This window comes from Bombina bombina, chromosome 4 (genome assembly GCF_027579735.1).
Source record: "Bombina bombina isolate aBomBom1 chromosome 4, aBomBom1.pri, whole genome shotgun sequence".
Taxonomy (NCBI): domain Eukaryota; kingdom Metazoa; phylum Chordata; class Amphibia; order Anura; family Bombinatoridae; genus Bombina; species Bombina bombina.
The window spans coordinates 213273997-213298626 of record NC_069502.1 but is presented as its reverse complement, the minus strand read 5'-3'; the positions used below and the strand labels follow the sequence as shown (position 1 = coordinate 213298626).

Below are 24630 nucleotides of genomic sequence, written 5' to 3'. Positions count from 1 at the left end.
GAAAGTTCAGATGGGGAGACAGAGAGGAGGAGGAGACGAGTTGGAAGCAGGGGGAGGTTGTCGCAAGGAGCTAGTGGCACAGTCAGACAGCATGCATCGGCACCCGGGGTCAGCCAGACAGCACGCCAATCAACGCATGCTGTTGCCACCACCAGAATGCCGTCATTGCAGAGCTCAGGTCCAACCTTGTGCAAATGGGGAGTTTGCGGTTGTGCAAATGGACTGTTTGTGGTTGTTTGCGGTGCATTAAACAGGGAGTTTGGTCTGTCACTGTGAAGCGGGTGTAACCCTTACACTACCTGATCGATACAACATCATACCTGATGTTTTAAAGCACCTTATTCCAAACAATTTAGGAATGTTAGGATATTTATGCCCTTTATGGATTAAAACCAGACTCTGCATCAATGTAATTTTCCATGGGAGTTTTGCCATGGATCCCCCTCCGGCATGCCACAGTCCAGGTGTTAGTCCCCTTGAAACAACTTTTCCATCACTATTGTGGCCAGAAAGAGTCCCTGTGGGTTTTAAAATTCGCCTGTGTTACGGTTACCCTTAGTCTCGCTGAGAGATGGACCGCTTAGTAGCCTGGATCCCTATTGCTAAAGAGGGGAGAAGCTGCTTTCCATAGTATTCTATATGAGTCTCGCAAATATAGAATAATCTCCCTTAGCTGCAGTACAGCTAGGATACCCTTCTGCCCACAAAACGAGTCAACGCTGCGATTGAGGGTCAAACAAGAACTCAGGACTGGGATGCCCAGCCTGCTTTTTATTAAGGTTACATGCACACAGGGCACTCCCAGGGGGGGGGGGAAAGCACAAAATCCCCCATCACACAGTTAGATAGAGAGCAATGTCCTTTGACAGGCCACAATAGGATTACAGTACTTAAGATAACAAGTTTACAAGTTCATCTTATCAATTAGCAGTCTGGCTCCAGAGGTGATTAGACAATAGTTTCTAAAAGCTGAAAAAAAGTTAACTCTTTATGAAATGATACTTGTTACGGTTTTCTTGGAGCCCTTCTTAGGCGCTGGCTTGGCTGGTTCAGGCATTGCTGCTGGGAAATAAGCTTTTCACAACAAAATAACTAATGCTTCTGTAACAGTGCTCCCTTTCTGTGGAACACTCTGGCAGACACGGTCTGACCCCTTTTCGGGGCAGACTAAGGCTGTCCAGACCGCTGGTTATGCGGGGCTGAGGTCGGTTTGTCTGGACAACCCGTCGGCGTTGCCATTCTGTTTCCCAGGTCTGTAAGTAATGGTGAAATTGAAGGGTTGCAACGATAAGCTCCAACGTAATAGCCTGCCGTTATCTCCAGAGACCCGGTTCAGCCACACCAACGGGTTATGGTCGGTGACCAGGGTGAACTCCTGACCATATAAATAGGGAGTCAATTTCTTTAATGCCCACACCAAAGCCAAACACTCCTTTTCGACCGCTGCATAGCTGACTTCGCGGGGCAGGAGCTTCCGGCTGATGTAGGCAACTGGATGCTCCCCTCCATCTTCGCCTACTTGGCTGAGGACGGCTCCCAGCCCGAACATGGAAGCATCTGTATGGACGATAAAACGTTTGTTAAGGGCTGGGGCCGCCAAGACAGGAGCGTTAATTAGAGCATTTTTGAGAGCCTGGAAAGCCGTTTCACAGTGGGGAGACCACAGGACCTGTCGAGGTAAGTTTTTCTTGGTCAAGTCAGTCAGGGGTTTGGCAAGTGTGCTGTAGTCTGGTACGAACCGTCTATAGTACCCTGCCGTGCCCAGGAAGGCTAGGACCTGAGTCTTAGTGATGGGGGTGGGCCAATTGGCGACAGCTTCTATCTTGGCCGGCTCTGGTCGCTGCTTTCCACACCCCACCCGGTGACCCAGGTACTGTACCTCGGCCATCCCAAAGTGGCATTTTTCTGGCTTCAGAGTCAGGCCAGCAGCCCGGATCTGATCCAGAACCATTCCTACATGAGCTAAGTGGTCCTCCCAGGACTCACTGTGGATCGCTATGTCGTCCAGGTAGGCGCAAGCAAAACTCTGGAAGCCATCCAGGAGCCTATCCACCAAGCGCTGGAATGTAGCTGGGGCATTCTTCATCCCAAACGGCATTACCCTAAACTGATATAAGCCGAATGGGGTGACGAATGCCGACTTGGGGATAGCCTCTGGGGCCAGGGGAATCTGCCAGTAACCTTTGCAGAGGTCAATAGTGGTCAGGTAATTTCCCCTCGCTATACGATCGAGTAGCTCGTCTACCCTGGGCATAGGGTAAGCGTCCGTCACGGTTTTTTCATTGAGCCTCCGATAGTCTACGCAGAACCGGGTGGTCCCATCTTTCTTGGGCACCAAGACAACTGGGGAGGCCCAGGGACTATCGGAGGGCTCAATTACCCTGAGCTGGAGCATCTCATCGATCTCCTTCTTCATTCCTGTCCTAACTGCTTCGGGGATTCGGTACGGAGCCTGGCGCAAGGGAGCTTGTCCCGGAGTATCTACCTGGTGGGTGGTTAAAGTAGTGTACCCTGGCTTCGGGGAGAAGGTGAGGTGTTTGGACTGGAGGAGCTGGCTGAGCTGCTCCCTTTCAGTGGGGCTAAGTCGGTCTCCTATCTGAACCTGAGCCACTATACCTGTGGGGAGACTCTTTTCTAATAGGTCTGGAATGGGTAGACTGTCAGGGTCTTCCTGAGGGGAACAACATACGGCCGTCACGTTCTCTGGTCGCTCAAAATATTCCTTGAGCATGTTTACATGGAATGTCTTTCTAAGATTGTTGTCATGGCAGCTAGCTATCACATAAGTGGTGTCTCCCCTTTTCTCTACGATCTGATAGGGACCCTGCCAGGACGCCTGCAATTTGTCTGTCTTCACCGGCTTAAGTACTAACACCTTTTGTCCTATGGTGAAGATTCTCTTTCGGGCCCCCCGATCGTACCATACTTTCTGTCTTCTCTGGGCCAACTGGAGATTAGCCCGCACGGATTTGGCTAATTGCTCCATTCGGTCCCTGAGTTCCAGCACGTATGGCACAATGGGGACACCGTCAGCCTCCATCTCTCCCTCCCAGTGCTCCCGGATCAGGTTTAGGGGTCCCCGTACCTTTCTTCCGTAGAGCAACTCGAAGGGAGAGAACCCTGTAGTTTCCTGGGGCACCTCCCGATAAGCAAATAGGAGGTGCGGCAGGAAGTGTTCCCAGTCTCGGTATTCCTGAGTGAACGTCTTGAGCATTTGCTTGAGGGTCCCATTGAACCTCTCACACAGCCCGTTCGTCTGGGGGTGGTATGGGGAGTTCAGGAGGGACTTAATTTTGCAAACCTGCCAGAGTTGTTGGGTCAATTCAGCCGTAAATTGGGTGCCTCGGTCGGATAGGATTTCTTTTGGAAATCCTACCCGGGAGAACACCTGTACTAGTGCATTCGCTACCGTATCCGCTTGTATGTTGGATAGGGCGACAGCCTCTGGGTACCTGGTAGCGTAGTCCACTACGGTAAGAATGTAGCGCTTACCGGAGGGACTAGGGGTAGCCAGTGGTCCCACTAGGTCAATAGCAACCCGGCTGAAGGGTTCCTCTACAATGGGCATATTTACTAGATGGGCTTTAGGGTGATCGCCTCGCCTTCCTACTCGTTGACACACATCGCAGGTGTTACAGTAAGTTCTAACGTCAGCGTGCACCCCTGGCCAAAAGAACGTGTGAGTAATGCGGTGTAGGGTACGGGTTACGGCTAGGTGGCCTGCTAAGGGGATGTCGTGGCCTATCTTGAGGATTTCTTGACGGTATTTGTGGGGCACTACCAGCTGTCGCCTATGCTGTCCCCTTTTCTCTGTCCAGCGGTATATTTTCCCTTTTTCCCATAAGAATGTTTCGTTATCTGCCCCGCCCCCTCCGGTCTCTGCTCGTTCCCGGTACTTTTGTAAAGTCGGGTCAGTCTTAGACTCTGTCTCGAAAGCATCTGGGGTGTCCCAGGGTATGGGGCCTAACATGTCAGGCAAGGTCGGGGTAGGTCTTACCTGTGTCTCCCGCACTGGTGAGAGCTCTCGCTCCATCCGGGCTTGGGCCCGTGTAGTCACTGGGTCAGCCTCGTTGTTGCATACTGGAGCATAGGCAGAAGTCATGGGGCCCAAATCGTTGCCCAGTAGTACTTCGGCAGGTAAATTATCCATTATGCCCACGTTCACAGCCCCCTTTCCCGCTCCCCAATCAAGATGCACTTGAGCTGTTGGAATTTTGTACACATCCCCCCCCGCCACTCTAACGGCCACAGTCTGCCGGATCGCTTGTGCTCTGGCACCAAATGACTCTGTACCAGCGTGATAGTAGCCCCTGTGTCTCTCAATCCCTCTGTAGATCGCCCCTCGAGCCATACCTTCTGCCGATGGTGCTGGCGGTTATCTGAGGCAGCATATACAGGGTCCACCTCGTGAAGCGGCCCCACATATCCCTCCATAGGGGCCTCTTGGTTAACACAGAGGGCCCGGGCCGGACGATAGGACCCAGAGGGGTAATTGTAATTCCTGGGTGTCTGGTGCGTATTAAGGGGGCAGCTAGCCATGAAATGCCCTGGTTGCTTGCATCGGTGGCAAGTCGGTCTGGGACGCTCAGAGCTGTTATTGTGTGGTCCTGAGTGTCGGACGGGCCCTGTGGGCACCGGGGCTCAGAATTCAGCATGAGGGGGTGCACGGTAAACCTCTCTAGGTTCGACCCGTGCTGGAGCTCGGTAGTTCATGGGTTCGTGAAGACGGGAGTCATAATGTTCATCGGCCAATTTGGCTGATTCTTCTAAGGTAGAAGGCCGCCTGTCTCGCAGCCATTCCTTCCCTTGCTGTTCCATGCCATTATAAAAATGTTCTAAGAGAAACAATTTTAAAATTTCCTCACCAGTCACCGCTTTACTTCCGCTCAGCCAGTGATTTGCCGCTCTCCGCATTCGGTGCGCCCATTCCATATGGGTATCGTTAGGCTTCTTTTTCGTGCCCCGAAACTGTCGGCGATACGTGTCCGGAGTTACAGCGTACCGTCGCAACAGTGTCTCCTTAACTAGCTCATACTGTGTCACTTCCTCAGCACCCAGAGTACGAAAGGCTTCCAGGGCTCGCCCGGATAGTTTCCCAGACAATATCGTGGGCCACTCTCTGTTGGGAATCTGGTGCAGGGCACATTGCCTTTCGAAGTCCGCCAAATATTCATCAATCCCTGTCTCGCTCTCTAGGAAGGGTCGAAATGCCGCATAGGGTATCTTGGGCCTCCCAGCATTTTCGACAGGGATGATTACCTGCGGGGCTTCAGCATTGCGGTGTGCGTTCACTAGGTTGAGTTCGTGGGCTCGAGTCTCTCGTATATCCTCGTCCGCCTCCGCCATCAACTGCTGTACCAATTCCATGGAGGGGTTCGGCCCGTATAATGAGAGCCTTTCCCGAACAATCCTGGTTTTTTCGTCACTAATCGTGGTCGGTGTTTCCGCCATTGTGAAGCTCTGATCCAGTTCGGTCAATTCTGCGATCAGCTCTCTCCTCGGCCGGTTGCTGGCGTACCCCCCTCTGCTTTCAAGTAAATCCTTTAGGGTTGTACGCTTCAATTTTTCGTATACGCTCTCCATCCGTTCTGTACCTCTCCTAGGAAATCCAGGAAAATCCCGCCGCTGCCGCCAAATGTTACGGTTACCCTTAGTCTCGCTGAGAGATGGACCGCTTAGTAGCCTGGATCCCTATTGCTAAAGAGGGGAGAAGCTGCTTTCCATAGTATTCTATATGAGTCTCGCAAATATAGAATAATCTCCCTTAGCTGCAGTACAGCTAGGATACCCTTCTGCCCACAAAACGAGTCAACGCTGCGATTGAGGGTCAAACAAGAACTCAGGACTGGGATGCCCAGCCTGCTTTTTATTAAGGTTACATGCACACAGGGCACTCCCAGGGGGGGGGGGGGGGGGGGAAAGCACAAAATCCCCCATCACACAGTTAGATAGAGAGCAATGTCCTTTGACAGGCCACAATAGGATTACAGTACTTAAGATAACAAGTTTACAAGTTCATCTTATCAATTAGCAGTCTGGCTCCAGAGGTGATTAGACAATAGTTTCTAAAAGCTGAAAAAAAGTTAACTCTTTATGAAATGATACTTGTTACGGTTTTCTTGGAGCCCTTCTTAGGCGCTGGCTTGGCTGGTTCAGGCATTGCTGCTGGGAAATAAGCTTTTCACAACAAAATAACTAATGCTTCTGTAACAGCCTGCCTATTGAAGTCTATGGCGGTTCGCCCGGTTCGCAAACATTTGCGGAAGTTTGCATTCGCCGTTCGGAAACTGAAAATTTTAGGTTTGCAACATCACTAGTAGCCAATATTCAGACGGGCTCTAGCACCCCTAGTGAGACAACATGTGAAAACCACCATTAAATAATACCTCACATTTGTCAATAGATGTATTTTTTGGAATCACCACCGTTATAACCACTTTATGTCAAATTTCTAAGTGTAAAATAGATATTTATTTAATAAACAGAGTAAAGTTGTATGAAACCATTACATTGACAGAACATAATCTAATTTACTTTTCGGAATCAGTCCCCCATAGCCTGATTTTAAATAATTTCACTCCATGACAATGTTTGTGCTAGACTATGACATAAAACAGTCCATAGGCCATACAAGGAGATAGTTGCACAGCAATAATAACAGGCATGGTCCATGATGCCAAGTGCTTTTTCAAGTAGAAACAAAAGTATGGCATAGCACAGTACATAGGCCACACAAAGTGTTAGAATTTAAGCAGTAAAAGGCACAGTTAATGATGCCATGTGTTTTGGCAAGATGAAGCAAATGGTTGGCACAGTGCATGATTTTAAGTGATTGGGCAAGTTGAAGCTAAAGTATTGCATAACTATGTCTTTATGCCATCAAAGTAGGTAGCTGCCTAAAAAGCACAGCCCATGTTGTCAAGTGATTGGGCAAGTTGAAGCAAAAGTATGGCATAACACAGTCAATTCAGTGAGGCCAAAAAAAAACACCTTAGACTTTAGAAGCAGTAGGAGGGATGATGTTAGGGAGACTTGCTCCACTTTATGTCAGATCTCTAAATGTAACATAGATATTTTACACTAGGAAGAAGATTTCGTGTTTGCTATATAAATATTTAATTGAAGACAGTAGCCGTGACTTCTGTTTTTATTTATGTGTTGCCAATATAAGTTCTAGCTCTTCTGAACGTATTATAATATTGTGACCACATTTAACATGTTTATCCCAGTGTGGTTGCAATATTATAAGTATAATAAGAATAATTATAATAAGCAGACATTACAGCCCTAATTGCTTTTGTGTCTTCTCCTTCTGCTTGTGGTGCAGCCTGTGGTTTTGATGCAGCACTGGTGAAGTGGGTGGTGGTGGTGGAGGTGGAATAATTGTTCAGGAGGTCATTCAGGATTGGAGATGTCCAAGGGCCTGTTATCCATCTCTTCCCATGGAGAGCAGGGTGTAGTCAAAGAGGACCCATAATGAACTGTTTGGACAACGGGTGACTGATTCTGAAGTCCATAAGTAGGGTCTCAATCTTCCTCCAGTAGTTCCAGAAATGATCATTCATGGGATTCTCAATCATCTTCTTAAGCAGGGCCTCTTTACACTGTTATTGCTCTTGTGAGACATCAGGAAATATAGAAATATAATATTAGTTATTAAAAATATTCTCCAAATATGTTCACTCAAAAATAAGTAAACAAATAAAAGAAAAATAACAGAAATATGTTTACTAATTAAGACACTAAGGAATCTAAATGCCATTGCACAATGTCTATTAACATATGTTATGAATTTGGGGATTAGCCATACTTTACAAAGCAATGCTTTTACATTTTCCTGTTTTCTATTTTTAGTCCTTGACACTACCTTTAAGCGAAATTCAAAGTTAGGCTTTTTGCACGCATTGGGTACGAACACAATCAAAAACTTTTTAAATTGTAAAATGAGCACTACCCGACGCTCTAAAAACTTACTTCTAACAGGAGCTAGTAAGAGGGAGCAATAAATACCGCTCCACTTGTAATCTGGCCCTATATTTGAAAAATTGCAAGGTCTAAATTATTAGAGCATGTAATTGTAGGACTAGCTACCCTAAATTATATATGTTTAACCCATAAGGCTATGATTACGGGTAACACCCGAAATGCGTGAGCCGCTGTGCTACGCTACTCTGCTGTATGTATTTTAACAAGAGGCTATAATAAAAGCTACGTTTTATGTATTTGAAGACGAGCGTGTCACTTTGTTTCTTTACTTGTAACCCATGGGTGTCCACAGACATTTGTTCGGGGGGGGGGGGTAATTAAAATAGCATAATAACATCAGTGACAACATGGGAGGCAGACAGAATTGCTCTTTCATGGTGGCTTATTGGTGTCAAAAGAGTGACTCAGTTGAGTGCTTATGCTTAGACATAAGGCAGGGCCAGACAAATATGATTTGAAAATCTAGGAGCCAAAAAGGAAAAAAATGAAGAATAAGGCACACAATTCATGGCTTTTACAAAGCAAACTGAGATATGAGATGCGTGCAAAACATAGAAATGGATTGCACTTATACCGATCATTTCCTTCCCCACCTACATTCCTCTACTCCTTATGGAAAATAATAAAAAAAAAAAGTTGTTAGAAATGTGACACTATTTAGAAATATGTATAAATGTTTAATACTGCATTATTGTACAAATGTAAATTATGATGTAAAACATCAATAAAACAGTTAAATGAAAAAAAGAAAAAAGAAATAGATTGCACTCTTAGACTAAACCGGATTACACATCCCATGTCACTGCAAAACTCACCAGCACTCAGACAGCTGCAAAGATCTTAGTAGCTCAGACACATAGTTCAACACCATAGACCATCTCTTTCTGTGTTATATTTAAAATACATGAGCTTAAAATAGTTGCTCTATATCAAGTTGATATTATGCAAAACCTAAATCAATCTAATTCATGCAAACATACAATTTTTTTTTAAATGATGCAAACGTTCTTTATTTCCTATTTTTGTTACATGCCTATGTATATGATAAGATTTTTCCATAAGCAGTAATCAAACACACACAAAATTGGTAGGCAGCAAATTTGATGAAATTGCTTACTAATTCCCTGACTCCACCATTAACTGTGATTTTATTATATTTCTAGGCTAATCCTAAAGCAGAACAACACTGGATCCATGTCAGCTCAGATGGCTGCAGGTTAGCTCTGATATGGAAATATGGAGGTATTTATTTGGATACTGATGTCATCTCAATCAGACAAATACCAAATAAAAACTTTCTGGCTGCTCAGTCCTCACAGTATTCTAGCAATGGTGTATTTGGCCTTTCAATCGGTCACAATTTCTCTTGGAAAAGTATGAAAAATTTTGTTCAGAACTATAATGGAGCAATATGGGGACATCAAGGGCCTGATCTGTTCACACGAGTTCTGAAAGAATTCTGTACAATACCTACATTTAAGTCCATGGAGGATGTTATGTGTGGAAACATCTCATTCTTAAACCCACAACGTTTTTACCCTATACCATATCCATCATGGAGGCTTTATTACTCTGTTTGGGAAAAATTGCCAACATTCAATGACTCTCATGCTTTGCACTTGTGGAACTATATGAATAAGGAAAAAAGAACTGTGATTCCTGGAAGTAATACTTTAGTGGATCATCTTTACCAGCAGTACTGCCCAAACACCTATGAATCTATTAAACAAAACTATAATAATACTAATTAGATACTAGCTCTGTTTATGAATGACTTCAATTTATCAAATACATTTCAATAGTGTATATGTGTATATATATATTGTCAAGGTATATGTAAGGTTAATAAATATATATATTTTTAATCATATATTTTAAGGTTAATAAATATATATATTTATTCAGCTCTGACTGGTCAGTAGAAAATGATTCATTTTCTGTCAGACAAACTGACTTCAATCATGTGTAATTCTCCCCCCACTGAACAGGTAAAATGATTCAAAAGGCAACATTTGCTCTTAATTGGAAGTGCAAACTCATTGTTCAGCTCTTCCCCAATTTAATATGCAAAATTATTCTGAAACACCCCAGTGAGTGAAATAAACATTTGGGGGTCGATCCGATAAAAATCGTCGCCCGCAAAAGCTGGCAACGCCAATATTTGCGCGGGTTTGGTATCCTATATACGGCGTAACCTAGAAGTTACGCGCATATATTTCTGCCGTCGCCCGTAGTTTTTTGGGCCATAGGCAGGTATACCAAACCCGCGCAGTTTGGTATCCAATATACAGCGTAAGGACTTATGTGGCGAAAATGGAGAAATCTTACTCCATTTTCACCTAGCCACAAAAAGCAGCCATAAGAAGACTTACGCTGATTATTGGAGCCCCGTAACTCCCTAAACTGGCTGCTAAAATAAACCTAACACCTAACGCATGCGCAATGTCTATCTCCCTGTCAACCGCGATCTGCTAAATAAAACCTAACACCTAACGCATGCGCAATGTCTATCTCCCTGTCAACCGCAATCCTCTGCCGCAATCCCTAATAAAGTATTTAACCCCTAAACCGCTGCCATCTACATAAACTAACCCCCTACTGTGAGCCCCTAAAACCGCCACCATCTAACTGATCTATCCCCTAATGTGAACATCTTACACCGCCACCATCTATATTAAAATTATTAACCCCTAATTTAATCTACCTACCCCGCCGCCAGCTATATTATCTATATTAACCCTAAGTATATTATAGTTAATATAGTTATTACATTATATATTAACTATATTAACCCTAATTATATTAGGGTTAATATAGTTACTATAGTATTTATATAAACTATATTAACTCTATCTAACCCTAACACCCCTAACTAAATTCTTATTAAATAAATCTAATTCATATTATAAACTAAAATATTCCTATTTAAATCTAAATACTTACCTATAAAATAAACTCTAAGATAGCTACAATGTAATTAATAATTACATTGTAGCTATGTTAGGGTTTATATTTATTTTACAGGTAAATTGTTAATTATTTTAACTAGGTATAATAGCTATTAAATAGTTATTAACTATTTAATAGCTACCTAGTTAAAATAATTACCCAATTACCTGTAAAATAAATCCTAACCTAAGTTACAAATACACCTACACTATCAATAAATTAAATAAACTACAAATATCTATCTAAAAATACAATTAAATAAACTAAACTAAATTACAAAAAAAAACAAAAACTAAATTACAAAAAATAAAAAAAAGATTACAAGATTTTTAAGCTAATTACACCTATTCTAAGCCCTATAATAAAATAATAAAGCCCCCCAAAATAAAAAAAATCCCTACCCTATTCTAAATTTAAAAAAGTTCAAAGCTCTTTTACCTTACCAGCCCTTAAAAGGGCCTTTTGTGGGGGCATGCCCCAAAGAAAACTGCTCTTTTGCCTGCAAAAAAAAACCACAATACCACCCCCCCACATTACAACCCACCACCCACATACCCCTAATCTAACCCAAACCCCCCTTAAATAAACCTAACACTACCCCCCTGAAGATCTCCCTACCTTGTATTAACCCAGCCGGGCCGAACTCCTCATCCGATCCAGCGATGTCTTCCAGCAAGTGGCAGAGAGTCTTCTTCCATCGGCGATGTCTTCAAGCAAATCGGCATCTTCAATCTTCTTTCTTCGCTCCTGCGCCGCGGAGCATCCATCCGGCACGATGACTTCCCGACGAATGAGGTTCCTTTAAATGACGTCATCCAAGATGGCGTCTGTCGAATTCCGATTGGCTGATAGTATTCTATCAGCCAATCGGAATTAAGGTAGAAAAATCTGATTGGCTGATTGAATCAGCCAATCAGATTCAAGTTCAATCCAATTGGCTGAACAAATCAGCCAATCGGATTGAACTTGAATCTGATTGGCTGATTCAATCAGCCAATCAGATTTTTCTACCTTAATTCCCATTGGCTGATAGAATCCTATCAGCCAATCGGAATTCGACAGACGCCATCTTGGATGACGTCATTTAAAGGAACCTCATTCGTCGGGAAGTCGTCGTGCCGGATGGATGCTCCCTAGCAGAGGAGCGAAGAAAGACGATTGAAGATGCCGATTTGCTTGAAGACATCGCCGATGGAAGAAGACTTTCTGCCGCTTGCTTCAAGACATTGCCTGGATGGAAGAAGACTTCACTGCCGCTTGCTGGAAGACATCGCCCGGATCGGATGTGGAGTTCGGCCCAGCTGGGTGAATACAAGGTAGGGAGATCTTCAGGGGGGTAGTGTTAGGTTTATTTAAGGGGAGTTTGGGTTAGATTAGGGGTATGTGGGTGGTGGGTTGTAATGTTGGGGGGTGGTATTGTGTTTTTTTTTTGCAGGCAAAAGAGCAGTTTTCTTTGGGGCATGCCCCCACAAAAGGCCCTTTTAAGGGCTGGTAAGGTAAAAGAGCTTTGAACTTTTTTTAATTTAGAATAGGGTAGGGAATTTTTTTTTATTTTGGGGGGCTTTATTATTTTATTAGGGGGCTTAGAATAGGTGTAATTAGCTTAAAAATCTTGTAATCTTTTTTTTATTTTTTGTAATTTAGTGTTTGTTTTTTTTGTAATTTAGTTTAGTTTATTTAATTGTATTTTTAGATAGATATTTGTAGTTTATTTAATTTATTGATAGTGTAGGTGTATTTGTAACTTAGGTTAGGATTTAATTTACAGGTAATTGGGTAATTATTTTAACTAGGTAGCTATTAAATAGTTAATAACTATTTAATAGCTATTATACCTAGTTAAAATAATTAACAATTTACCTTTAAAATAAATATAAACCCTAAAATAGCTATAATGTAATTATTAATTATATTGTAGCTATCTTAGGGTTTATTTTATAGGTAAGTATTTAGATTTAAATAGGAATATTTTAATTAATAATATTAATATTAGATTTATTTTAATAAGAGTTTAGTTAGGGATGTTAGAGTTAGATAGGGTTATTATACTTTATATATATATATATATATATAATATAATAACGATATTAACTATATTAACCCTAATATAATTAGGGTTAATATAGTTAATATATATAATATAATAACTATATTAACTATATTAACCCTAATATAATTAGGGTTAATATAGTTAATATAGCTGGCGGCGGTGTAGGGGGATTAGATTAGGGGTTAATAGATTTATTATAGTTAGGGGGATGTAGATTGTAGGCAAAAGAGCAGTTTACTTTGTGACAAAGCCCCGCCAAAAGCCCTTTTAAGGGCTGGCAAAAGAGCTGAATTCTTTGGGGCATGCCCCGCAAAAAGCCCTTTTAAGGGCTGGCAAAAGAGCTGTTACTTTTGGGCAATGCCACGCCAAAAAGCCCTTTTCAGGGCTATTTGTAGGGTTAGACTTAGGTTTAGTGGTAGGGATAGTTTAGTATTTTAGGGGTTAAATAATTTAATATAGATGGCGGCGGGGTAGGGGGTAGATTAGGGGTTAATAATTTAAAAATATATAGCGGCGGGGTAGGGGCTCACTTTAGGGGGTTATAGATTTAATATAGCTGGCGGCGGTTTAGGGGTTAATAACTTTATTAGGTAGCGGCGGGAGCAGCGGTTTAGGGGTTAATTCATATTTTATGGTTAGGATAGTGAGGGGGGATAGCGGATAGAGGCTTAGACGTGTCGGGCTATGTTAGGGAGGTGTATTAGACAGTGCGGGTGATTTAGACTTTAGTCAGGTTTTGTAGGCGCCGGCAGTTTCTAACGTGCCGTAAGTCACTGGCGATGCCAGAAATTTGTAATTGCGCAGATTTCTGGACATCGCTGGTTTATCCGACTTACGGCACGTTAGCATCTGACGGCGCCATATATGGGATAGCTCGAGTTGTGAGCTGAAACTGCGGGCGACGCGGGTTCCCTCGCTTGCGCCGCAAACTACGATCTATATTGGATCGCGCCCTTGGCTTGTTAAACTTTGACAACCATCTCAGGATACCATTTGTCTTTCAAACTGGAAAGGTGTGATAGGATTTCCAAAGTGACATGTTTTGTGAGAATTTCAGCATTACTCTCAGGTGCAAAAAGACCCCATGTGGTGAGTAAAAGACGAAGAGTCTGGGAACTGATTTAGAAGAAAAAGCAGTGGGGTTTTTTTTAAAAAAAAAATGGCCTTTAACAAGAGGAACATTTTAAAATGTAACTTTTATTATATATATATATATATATATATATATATATATATATATGTGTGTGTGTGTGTGTGTGTGTGTGTATATGTGTGTATGTGTGTATTGTATATATACATGCATATTTTGAAAGCAGGAATACCTTAGCCTCTGTGTTTTTAAAGAATATAAATAGATATTTGTGGATATTAATGACACTTATTATTTTATTTCAGGTGGACCATGGGCAAAATTCCTGCATGCAATAATTGTGGGAGAATAGAGCATACTATATTATGTGAAAACATATAAGATATAGAAATGCCAGGATACTGATAAAATTGTAATACATTTTCAGCTAATATTTAGCAATATTAAATTGCCTTAATATAATACAATGTTAATAATATAACATATTTGGAATCAGAATAATCAGAAAAAAATATCTAATACTACCCATCTATAATTGGGGTTATATATGATTAATGCAGAGAGTGTGATCTGATTAAATAACCATTTTATGAGAATACTTAACTTGTTAAAAATGCTTAGAAATGTTAAAGGTGAATTTGTTTTGTCTGTATGTCTGCTGCCACCTAAGGGCCAATACCCGTAGATGCGTTGCCATGGTAAATATGCTCAACTTCGTTAAGGGCCAATCCAATCAGGTATTCCAAAAATACCCAATCAGAAGAGACAAGGAGGGCCACCCATAATTTACCCATGATGGAAAACTGATATAAAGTGAATGCAGGATAGAGAAGAGAGATTTCTGCTAAGCTAAACTTGTAACTGGTTTGTTGGGAGCGAGATACCACTTTACTCAAGCAAAGCTAATCTACCTTTCTCATTGATTGCGATATACACTTATTGGTGATCTGAGGTAAAATAATTCCTATTAAGGAATATTGGATATTGATTGCTCTTTATCCTGGTAACATATTCAAGGTTATTGATAAGACTATTAGTTAAATTATAAGTCACTGCAGTTTAAAGTACAGTTGAAAGATTTAAAGAAGCAGTTTGTATTTCAAGTTAATATTTCGTAAGCCTAGGTATTGTTTAAATTTGTATCTGGTAGGCTAAGTAATTTATCTGTGAAAGTTCTGATGTTTTAAATCAATATTGTATTAGGATAAATTGCAGTTAAATAGCATAATATATATATTATCCTATTGTTTATAAGCACTGTTAGGATTGTATTGCTTGGATGTTAAAAGTTAAAGGTTTTAGCCCCATTGTGTTAACTGAATGAAAGGCTATTTGTAAATAAGGCAGATTTTTGAAGGTACAATTTTCTGGGCTTTGTAAGAAGGGTAGCATATCTTAATAGTTGGTTTTAACGTATATAATATTGTGTCATATTCTGGTATTGCAAATATATTTCAAAATGTTCATGGATATTAACTAAATAAAATAATTCAGGTATTTATATTAATTGTATGGTTTCTAGTAGATGCATGTTGGTTAAGGGTTTCTATTTTACGGATAATTATTATTTGTATTGTGTTATAACCCTGCCATAAGCTGATATATTATTTGGAGAGCACTACTTAGATTCTTATCAGAAATACTGACAATATATATACATATATATATATATATATATATATATATATATACTGTATATATATATATATGTATACTGTATATATATATATATATATATATACTGTATATATATACTGCATATATATATATATATATATATATATGTACTGTATATATATATATATATATATACTGTATATATATATATATATATATATATATATATATATATATATATATATATATATATATATATACAGTATATATACACTTGATGCCAATATCTGTGTATGCTATTTGTATAGAAGTATGTTACGATAGTCACTATGTATATCCAGAAGTGATGTAAACTTCCGGTTTCACAGAATGGTGGAACGCAAGTTTGCGTTCCAATATATTTGTTTGGCGCCACAATGACTGAAGGGGGTAGGTAAAGCTTGTTTTGTGTTGGTTTTGAGCACTATATATTGGTGCATTGCACACTAGTTTTGCTGTGAGGCCAAAAAGTGAGTGGTACAGTCTAAAATGACAAGATCCGTACCGCCATCTAAAGTCAGTAGTTATGAGTTTTACGCTGCAAAGCTATAACATAAAACTCATAACTAAACTGTCACAAAGTACACTAAACACCCATAAACTACCTATTAACCCCTAAACCGCTGCACTCCCACATCGCAAACACTATTTAAAGATTATTAACCCCTAATCTGCTGTCCGCCCACACCGCCGCTATAATAAACCTATTAACCCCTAAACCTAACCCTAACGTAACCCTAACCCTAACACCCCCTAACTTAAATATAATTAAAATAGATCTAAATAAAACTTGCATTTATTACCTAAATAATTCCTATTTAAAACTAAATACTTACCTATAAAATAAACCCTAAGCTACCTACAATATAACTAATAGTTACATTGTAGCTAGCTTAGGTTTTATTTTTATTTCACAGGCAACTTTGTATTTATAAGAAAAAAATGGGAAATACAAATAACACTAATCCCATAGGGGCGCTTCCTGAAACCCAAATCTAAAAAAAATAACTAGACCAAAATATTATATATAATACATATAACACATTGATGCGAGCTACAGCATGAGCTCAAAGTAAGTAAAACAAACAAAATAAAATAAGAAAAAAAGTCCTTATAATCCAACATCCAATGGAAGGCAGCATTCTGTCAAAAGGATGGTCAGTCCCTGGTTATGATGAATCTAGTCTGCACAATGATGAAACAACGTGAAGTACAATAATACTCACAAAAATAGAGCACCCAAAGGTGCAAATGATGCAGGCTGAATCAATTAGCAGTGGTCCAGCTCACTGTATGCCCACAGGGGAGACACTCAGATGGAAACTAGCAAGCAGCCACCAGAATTCCTATTCCTGTTTTGATATACAGAATTCACAATTACTGGTCAGACTTACAGAAAACAGCACACCTCCAGGTGCAATCAAGGCAAGCTGGAACCTCTCAGTCACCCAGTAAACTGTACTCAGGTATAGACAGCGTCCATTCACCAGCCACACGGAGTAGGTCCAAAAGGATGATGAAAAAATAAATCCAAAATAGAAGCAGCAAGTGTATCAAAAAGCATATATTTATTAAAAACAAAGCAATGCATTTCTCAGTCTCTACAAGGGCTGTTTCCTCAGGCTATACATATTAGGGCCATTGGCAGTTTAGTGTAGGCTATGCGTTTTTTATTTGGGGGGGGGGGCTTTTTTATTTTGATAGGGCTATTAGATTAGGATTTGCTTTTCAGGGCAATGAGGAGCTTAGGTTTATTTAGATAGGTGTTTATTCAGGGGGTTGGTTGTGTGGGTAGTGGGTTTTACTGTTGGGGGGGTCATTTGTTTTTGTTTTTACAGGTAAAAGAGCTGATTTCTTTGGGGCAAAGCCCCGCAAATGGCCCTTTTAATGGTCATTGACAGTTTAGTGTAGGCTAGGTTTTTTTTTATTTGGGTGGGGGGCTTTTTTATTTTGATAGGGCTATTAGATTAGGAGTAATTAGTTTTTATTTTTTATAATTTTGTATTTTATTTTGTAAGTTAGATAAATGTATTGTATTAATTTAATTTATTTTATTTTATTGTAATGTTAGATTTTAGTGTAAGGCAGGTTAGGTTTTATTTTACAGGTAAATTTGTATTTATTATAACTAGGTAGCTAGTAAATAGTTAATAACTATTTACTAACTAGTCTACCTAGTTAAAATAAATACAAACTTACCTGTGAAATAAAAATAAAACCTAAGCTAGATACAATATAACTATTAGTAATATTGTAGCTAGCTTAGGTTTTATTTTACAGGTAAGTATTTAGCTTTAAATAGGAATAATTTAGGTAATAATTGTAAGTTTTATTTAGATTTATTTTAATTATATTTAAGTTAGGGGATGTTAGGGTTAGGGTTACGTTTAGGGGTTAATAGGTTTATTATAGCGGCAGTGTGGGCGGATGGCAAATTAGGGGTTAATAATCTTTAAATAGTGTTTGCGATGCAGGAGGGCGGCTGTTTAGGGGTTAATAACTGTAATGTAAGGGGCTGCGATGTTAGGGGCAGCAGATTAGGGGTTAATAGTTATATTTATGTGGCGGCAATGTAAAGGGTGGCAGATTAGTGGTTAATAGTTTTATGTAGGTGGTGGCGATGTTAAGGGCGGCAGATTAGTGGTTAATAGTTTTATGTAGGTGGCGGCGATGTAAGGAGCTGCTGATTAGGGGTGCTTAGACATGGGGTTTATGTTAGGGTGTTAGGTTTAAAGGTAACTTTTTCTTTCCCCATAGACATCAATGGGGCTGCGTTACGGAGCTTTTGTTTCCGCGATCGCAGGTGTTAGGCTTTTTTTTTACCGGATCTCCCCATTGATGTCTATGGGGAAATCGTGCACAAGCACGTTAAAGCAGCGTTTGTATTTGGGTGAGGTATAGAGCTCAACACAACCATATCGCCTGCACAAGCCTGCTTTTTGCAAACCTGTAATAGCAGCACTATGAAATGTGAGCGGTGAAAATAACGTACAAGTAATTAGCGAGCAGCCATAATGCAAAACTCGTAATCTGGCTGTAAGTTAGGCCAACAAATAGATAAATATCAAAGTGAACTTATTACATTTAAAAATAGGAAACTGGATGCATTTATTGCAGACTACACACAGGGCAGAGTGTATAAGTGGCTCACAAACTCCCAGGAAAGACATAATAGGAGGAGACGTAGAATAAGGAGGGTACGCTTCGAGACAGTTGACACAAGTGGGGCAGATTCTTCAGATACTGTTAGACATCTCTCTGGAACATCCCAAACCACATCCCCTTTGACTGATACCCCCAACACACGCAATTTCTCCTTTTCACATACGGGGAATTCAACCCGAGTCATTTTTTTAGGGGTGACTACGAGGTCCAGAGGGGGAGGGACAACAGAACCCATATCAGGAGGGCGCAACATGAGGAACAGACCCCCCCGATGGGGCAGATAGATGACATAGTTGTAAATCTAAGTACACACGTGCTGACAACAGCTGAACGACAATTACTCAATGGCTAGATTACGAGTTTTGCGTTATGAGTGAAAAAGCCTCATAACGCTGCTTTTTCACTACCGCTGCTATTACTAGTCTTTTAGGTACAGCGGTACCGCACACTTTTTTGGCCGTAACGCAATGTAACTACCGCACCTTTCAAAAAGTCAATTTTCAATGGGACTTCCATAGTGCCAGTATTACGAGTTTTGCCTGGGAGGCCAAAAAGTGAGCGGTACTGCCTATACCGAAAAGATTTGTACTGCCATCTAAAGTCAGTAGTTATGGGTTTTACGCTACAAAGCTGTAGCATAAAATTCATAACTAAAGTGTTACAAAGTACACTAACACCATAAACTACCTATTAACCCCTACACCGAGGCTCTCCCGCATCACAAACACGAAAATAAAATGATTAACCCCTAATCTGCCGCTCCGGACATCACCACCACTATAATAAACATATTAACCCCTAAACCGCTGCACTTCCGCGTCGCAGACACTAGTTAAATATTATTAACCCCTAATCTGCCGCCCCCAATGTCACTGCCGCCACTATACTAAAGTTATTAATCCCTAAACCTAACCCTAACCCTAAGTCTAACCCTAACACCCCTAACTTTAATATAATTAAAATAAATCTAAATAAAAATTACTATCATTAACTAAATAATTCCTATTTAAAACTAAATACTTACCTGTAAGATAAACCCTAAGCTAGCTACAATATAGCTAATAGTTACATTGTAGCTATCTTAGGTTTTATTTTTATTTCACAGCTAAGTTTGTACTTATTTTAACTAGGTAGACTAGTTAGTAAATAGTTATTAACAATTTACTAACTACCTAGTTAAAATAAATACAAATTTACCTGTAAAATAAAGCCGAATGATGGTTTCCTTGAATTAGACCAACTAAACCCACATGTTGTTTGCCCTGCATTACTCTGTTTCAAACTTTTCAGAATCAAAAGCTTCCTCACCAGTTGAAGATTTCGTCCCAACCTTTCCCGTCCACTCACCCCATGGGAGTCCATCTGAAACAGGAGCCACAGACTAATCAGACCGCTATCACTACATTACAATTTAATTGATGGAACCTTACCACCAGAACTAGCACCAAACCTACTTAAATGAGAGACCCTCCTTCACACCCACATTCCAGACAGCACAGGAGTGGGAGTCAGCTGGACGAATCATAAGAGTCCAGGAGGCGGTTGTGACACTTCTCAAGTGTCTGCTATCTTGTAAGTATATAAACACTTGCAATAGCGGCGTGTCATGCTTTACTGATTGTGCACTAAGGGCTCGCTTCCATTGAGTCGTAATTCAGTTTGCGTGCACTCGCAAACCGATAAATATGCTGTCGGAAGCAATATCGTTTATCGACTGTTTCCAATGGCGCGTTATACCTCAATATCGGCAGCCGGACTTCGGCTGCCGAAAAGATCTTCGCGTCCCATAGAAAGTAATAGAAGCCTTTATACCAGGTTTCCAATGAAAGCACTAACCATTAATACACTTTCGGAGGCTGTTGATACATTGAGAAATATTACACCTATCTCAACTAGGTGTAAAAGAGGAAAATTGTGGTTTTTGAGACCTATTTTCTATTGAAATTATAAAACTTGTAAATAATGTAAGTGTTTAATGTAGAAATAAATTGTTATAAGTAATATTTATTGTTGTCACAAGTATAGAAATAGTTGAACTTATATTCTAATAGAAATAGTATATATTTAAATATAATAATATATGCAAGAACATATCTACAGAATGCAAACTAGACCTATGCCTAGGGCAGCAAGAAATATTACTTATATTTATGAAGTGGTAAATATAATTATATTAGAAAATAGTATTTGATTATTAAAAATATGGATAAGCGTATCTTTATTTTTCTTGAGAGGTGATCACCGGTAAGGAGCACGGACGTTAAACGTAAATTCTATAGCGTAAGGTCGGGTTACCTTAGCAACTAATTGATTTTCAAGAAATCCGACATCAGATGGAAGCGTTAACACAATATTAACTTACAGCTACACGAAAAGAGCGACTGCAAAATATTTCAATGGAAACCTGGTGCTAAAATGGAGCGGTAAATTACTTTTAGCTGTTGGCCGCTTCGGTAGCTTACGGCTCCATTTTTAACGACTCAATGGAAGCGAGCCCTATGTTAGCGACTTCTTTTATTTCATTTCATCTGTAGATTGTATCGTCTTGGGCCACCAACAAGATTTTATCAAGAAGTAGCTTGCCATTGCCATCTGTTACTAACGACTAATCTGTTGGAACATTTTTTGGACATTTGATCCTAATCGTTTGAATTGGGTATAATATCGCTCTTAAACCTTTGTATATCATGGAGTATATTTGGTTTCACACTATTATTATTTTCTAACATGGTTTATATTGGGATTATTACGTATAAGTCCAGAGTACACGATTTACTCTTTTTTCCTATTAACACTAACTTTTGTGATGTATTGAGGGATACTATATAGTCTGTTATTTTTTGCATATTTTGTATTCACTATGTTGGCGCACTGATCCTTATTTGTTTTTTGATTATACCAAACATTTGGCAATGGGCCCTTACATCGACTACGAAAACTTTACATTGTATAACAATGTTTGAAACATATTGCAAGGTTATATCCCATTGGTACCTAGTTCCCACAAGTCTGTTGAAAATGTTTCCAGGGACTTCCCCGGCATGCTGGAGGGACTGTGGCCTCCCAGGTGATATGATGCATATATGGTGGGAATGCCCAAAAATGAAGGCCCTTTGGAACCTGTGTTTAAGGACCCTTTATGCCCTCGGGATTAGAATACTTAGAGACCCAGCCATAGCTCTTCTCCATATACATCTACACACCCTTCCAAAATAACATAACCTGATATGTCTCTATCTTTTCTCCTCTGTCAAAACCAATATTGGAAAAATACGCTGTCGGTATTTATCATTACACAAGCAGTTCTTGTGAACTGATTGTGCATTACCACCCCCTGCAGATTTGCAGCCACTCGGCCGCTAGCAGGAGGTGTCAATCAACCCGATCGTATAGGATTGGGCAGATTGATGTCCGCGGCCTCAGAGCAAGCGGGCAAGTTATGGAGCAACGGTCTTTAGACCGATGCTTCCTAACTTCTGTTTCCAACGAGCCTGAAGGCTCACGTGGAAACAGGGACATCAAGCTCCATTTGGAGCTTGATAATTCGGCCCCCAAAGGTTTACTGAACATATAAAGCTATCTTAAAAAAACTGTAGATTAAAGCTCAGCTCATATTTTAACAAATTATATATACAGTATATGTATATATATTATATTAAGGGCTAGATTACGAACGTTATCAGGTTTATTGCGCACATCAGATTACTGTAAATATTTCACATTCCAATGTTCTGCACATAACAGAATATGTTCTTAGTATTTATAAATAGATATTCATATTGTTGGCATATACTATAAGATATTCTTGATTACTGGTGGCGTGCCTATAACCATCTATCAGCTAACACCTTAGAATATCTTTTTTTAATTGGATCTGACTAATCATGAACCAAACTGATAATTTTTGAATGGGAACCTAAACAATATTTGGTCTTGTGCACAAACCGGGAAATTTCTACTATACTGTATTAACAACCCAAATAATTCTAACTCGATAATATTTTTGCCTATATTTAGGATTGATACTTTTTGTTACTTTAAGGTGGATATTGATAAAACTATAAAAAAAAAATTAATAAATAGCCTGGTGCTGGAAAAATGATTTTTTTCTATTATTTTGAGAATTTCAATTATCCACACACTCTGTGCACTGAGAGCGGTGAACAGGGCCGGCGCTTGCATATAGGCAAGTTAGGCATCGGCCTTAGGGCGCCACAGTATGGGGGCGCAAACTGCCGGTGACAAGCAGCAACTTTTTTATTTTTTTATTTTACATTTGCTGTCCACTCCGCCCCCAGTCCAGACAACATTGAATTTTCTTTAGGCGAATTGGGGTGCCGTGCTAATACTGCCGTGCTAATACATACGTAGCTTACATTTTTAAAAATATTGTCTGTAATTCAAATGTTTCCCACGCACACAGTCTGCATCTGTTCAGTGCGTGTGGGCTTCTGTAGGGAAAGGATGGGGTGAGACCGTGGAGCTGCTGGAGCAGCTATGCAGGAGCTGCGCTGTCCTGGCTGGAACGGATTTGCAAGTAGCTCAGTTCTTCTGAATTCAACTGGCACTTGGCAGCAGCAGACAGTCAACTCACAGGTAAAGTAAAGCCTGTACTAAAGCAGTTTCTATAGAAAAAACAAAGCCTGTCCTTTAAAAGCAATTGTTTATTTAAGCAAACAGCTCAGAAACTGCACCACGGAAAATAGATCAGACAGTTAAATACAAGTTTACTTTTACCGTTTGCTTAAATAAACACTTACTTTAAATGATATGTGGGAGTATCTGCTTAATGCAGTCCAAGCTCCGTGCAGAGTCAGAGAGATACTGTGCTGTGTTATTATTATTATTATTATTATCGGTTATTTGTAGAGCGCCAACAGATTCCGCTGTGTTAAACATAATAAGCCAGGGAGCTGTTCCTGCAGAGGGAGGTCACAATTTAACTGGGAAATCAGACACAAGCCCCTCACAGTAAGCAGAGGGTAGGCAAACAGGAGAGGGGGGATGGGTAGGGAGAGAGTTTTGCTCGGCTGTGTCTGTTCACTGAACTGAAATGTTTGCTAGTTCAGCTCAACCTGGGGATATAATATGTTATTTCAATAAGTGATATGACACTTATGCTGCTCTAAACATGTGTGTATGTATGTATGTATGTGTAAATATGTGTGTGTATGTTTGTGTAAATGTGTATGTATGTGTAAATATGTGTGTGTATGTATGTGTAAATATATATGTGTGTGTATGTATGTGTAAATATGTGTGTGTATGTATGTGTAAATATATATGTGTGTATGTATGTGTAAATATGTGTGTGTATGTATGTGTAAATATGTGTGTGTATGTATGTGTAAATATATGTGTTTGTATGTATGTATGTGTAAATATGTGTGTGTATGTATGTGTAAATATGTGTGTGTGTATGTATGTGTAAATGTGTGTGTATGTATGTGTAAATATGTGTGTGTATGTATGTGTAAATATGTGTGTGTATGTATGTGTAAATATATGTGTGTGTATGTATGTATGTGTAAATATGTGTGTGTATGTATGTGTAAATGTGTGTGTATGTATGTGTAAATATGTGTGTGTATGTATGTGTAAATATGTTTGTGTATGTATGTATGTATTTGTAAATATATGTGTGTATGTGTAAATATGTGTGTGTTTGTATGTGTAAATATGTGTGTGTGTGTATGTATGTATAAATATGTGTGTATGTATGTGTAAATATGTG

At 39.9% G+C, this 24630-nt stretch overlaps 1 protein-coding gene across 1 annotated transcript in view; it reads left to right on the top strand.

Moving 5' to 3' along the window:
• Nucleotides 1–9890, top strand: part of LOC128656088 (alpha-1,4-N-acetylglucosaminyltransferase-like) — a 176237-nt gene extending 166347 nt beyond the window's left edge. Inside the window, exon 3 of the mRNA XM_053709776.1 lies at nt 9150–9890. Coding sequence (XP_053565751.1) covers nt 9150–9737 — 588 coding nt within the window. The 3' untranslated portion in view covers nt 9738–9890. The remainder of the gene's footprint in view (nt 1–9149) is intronic.
• The last annotated feature ends 14740 nt before the right edge of the window (nt 9891–24630 follow it).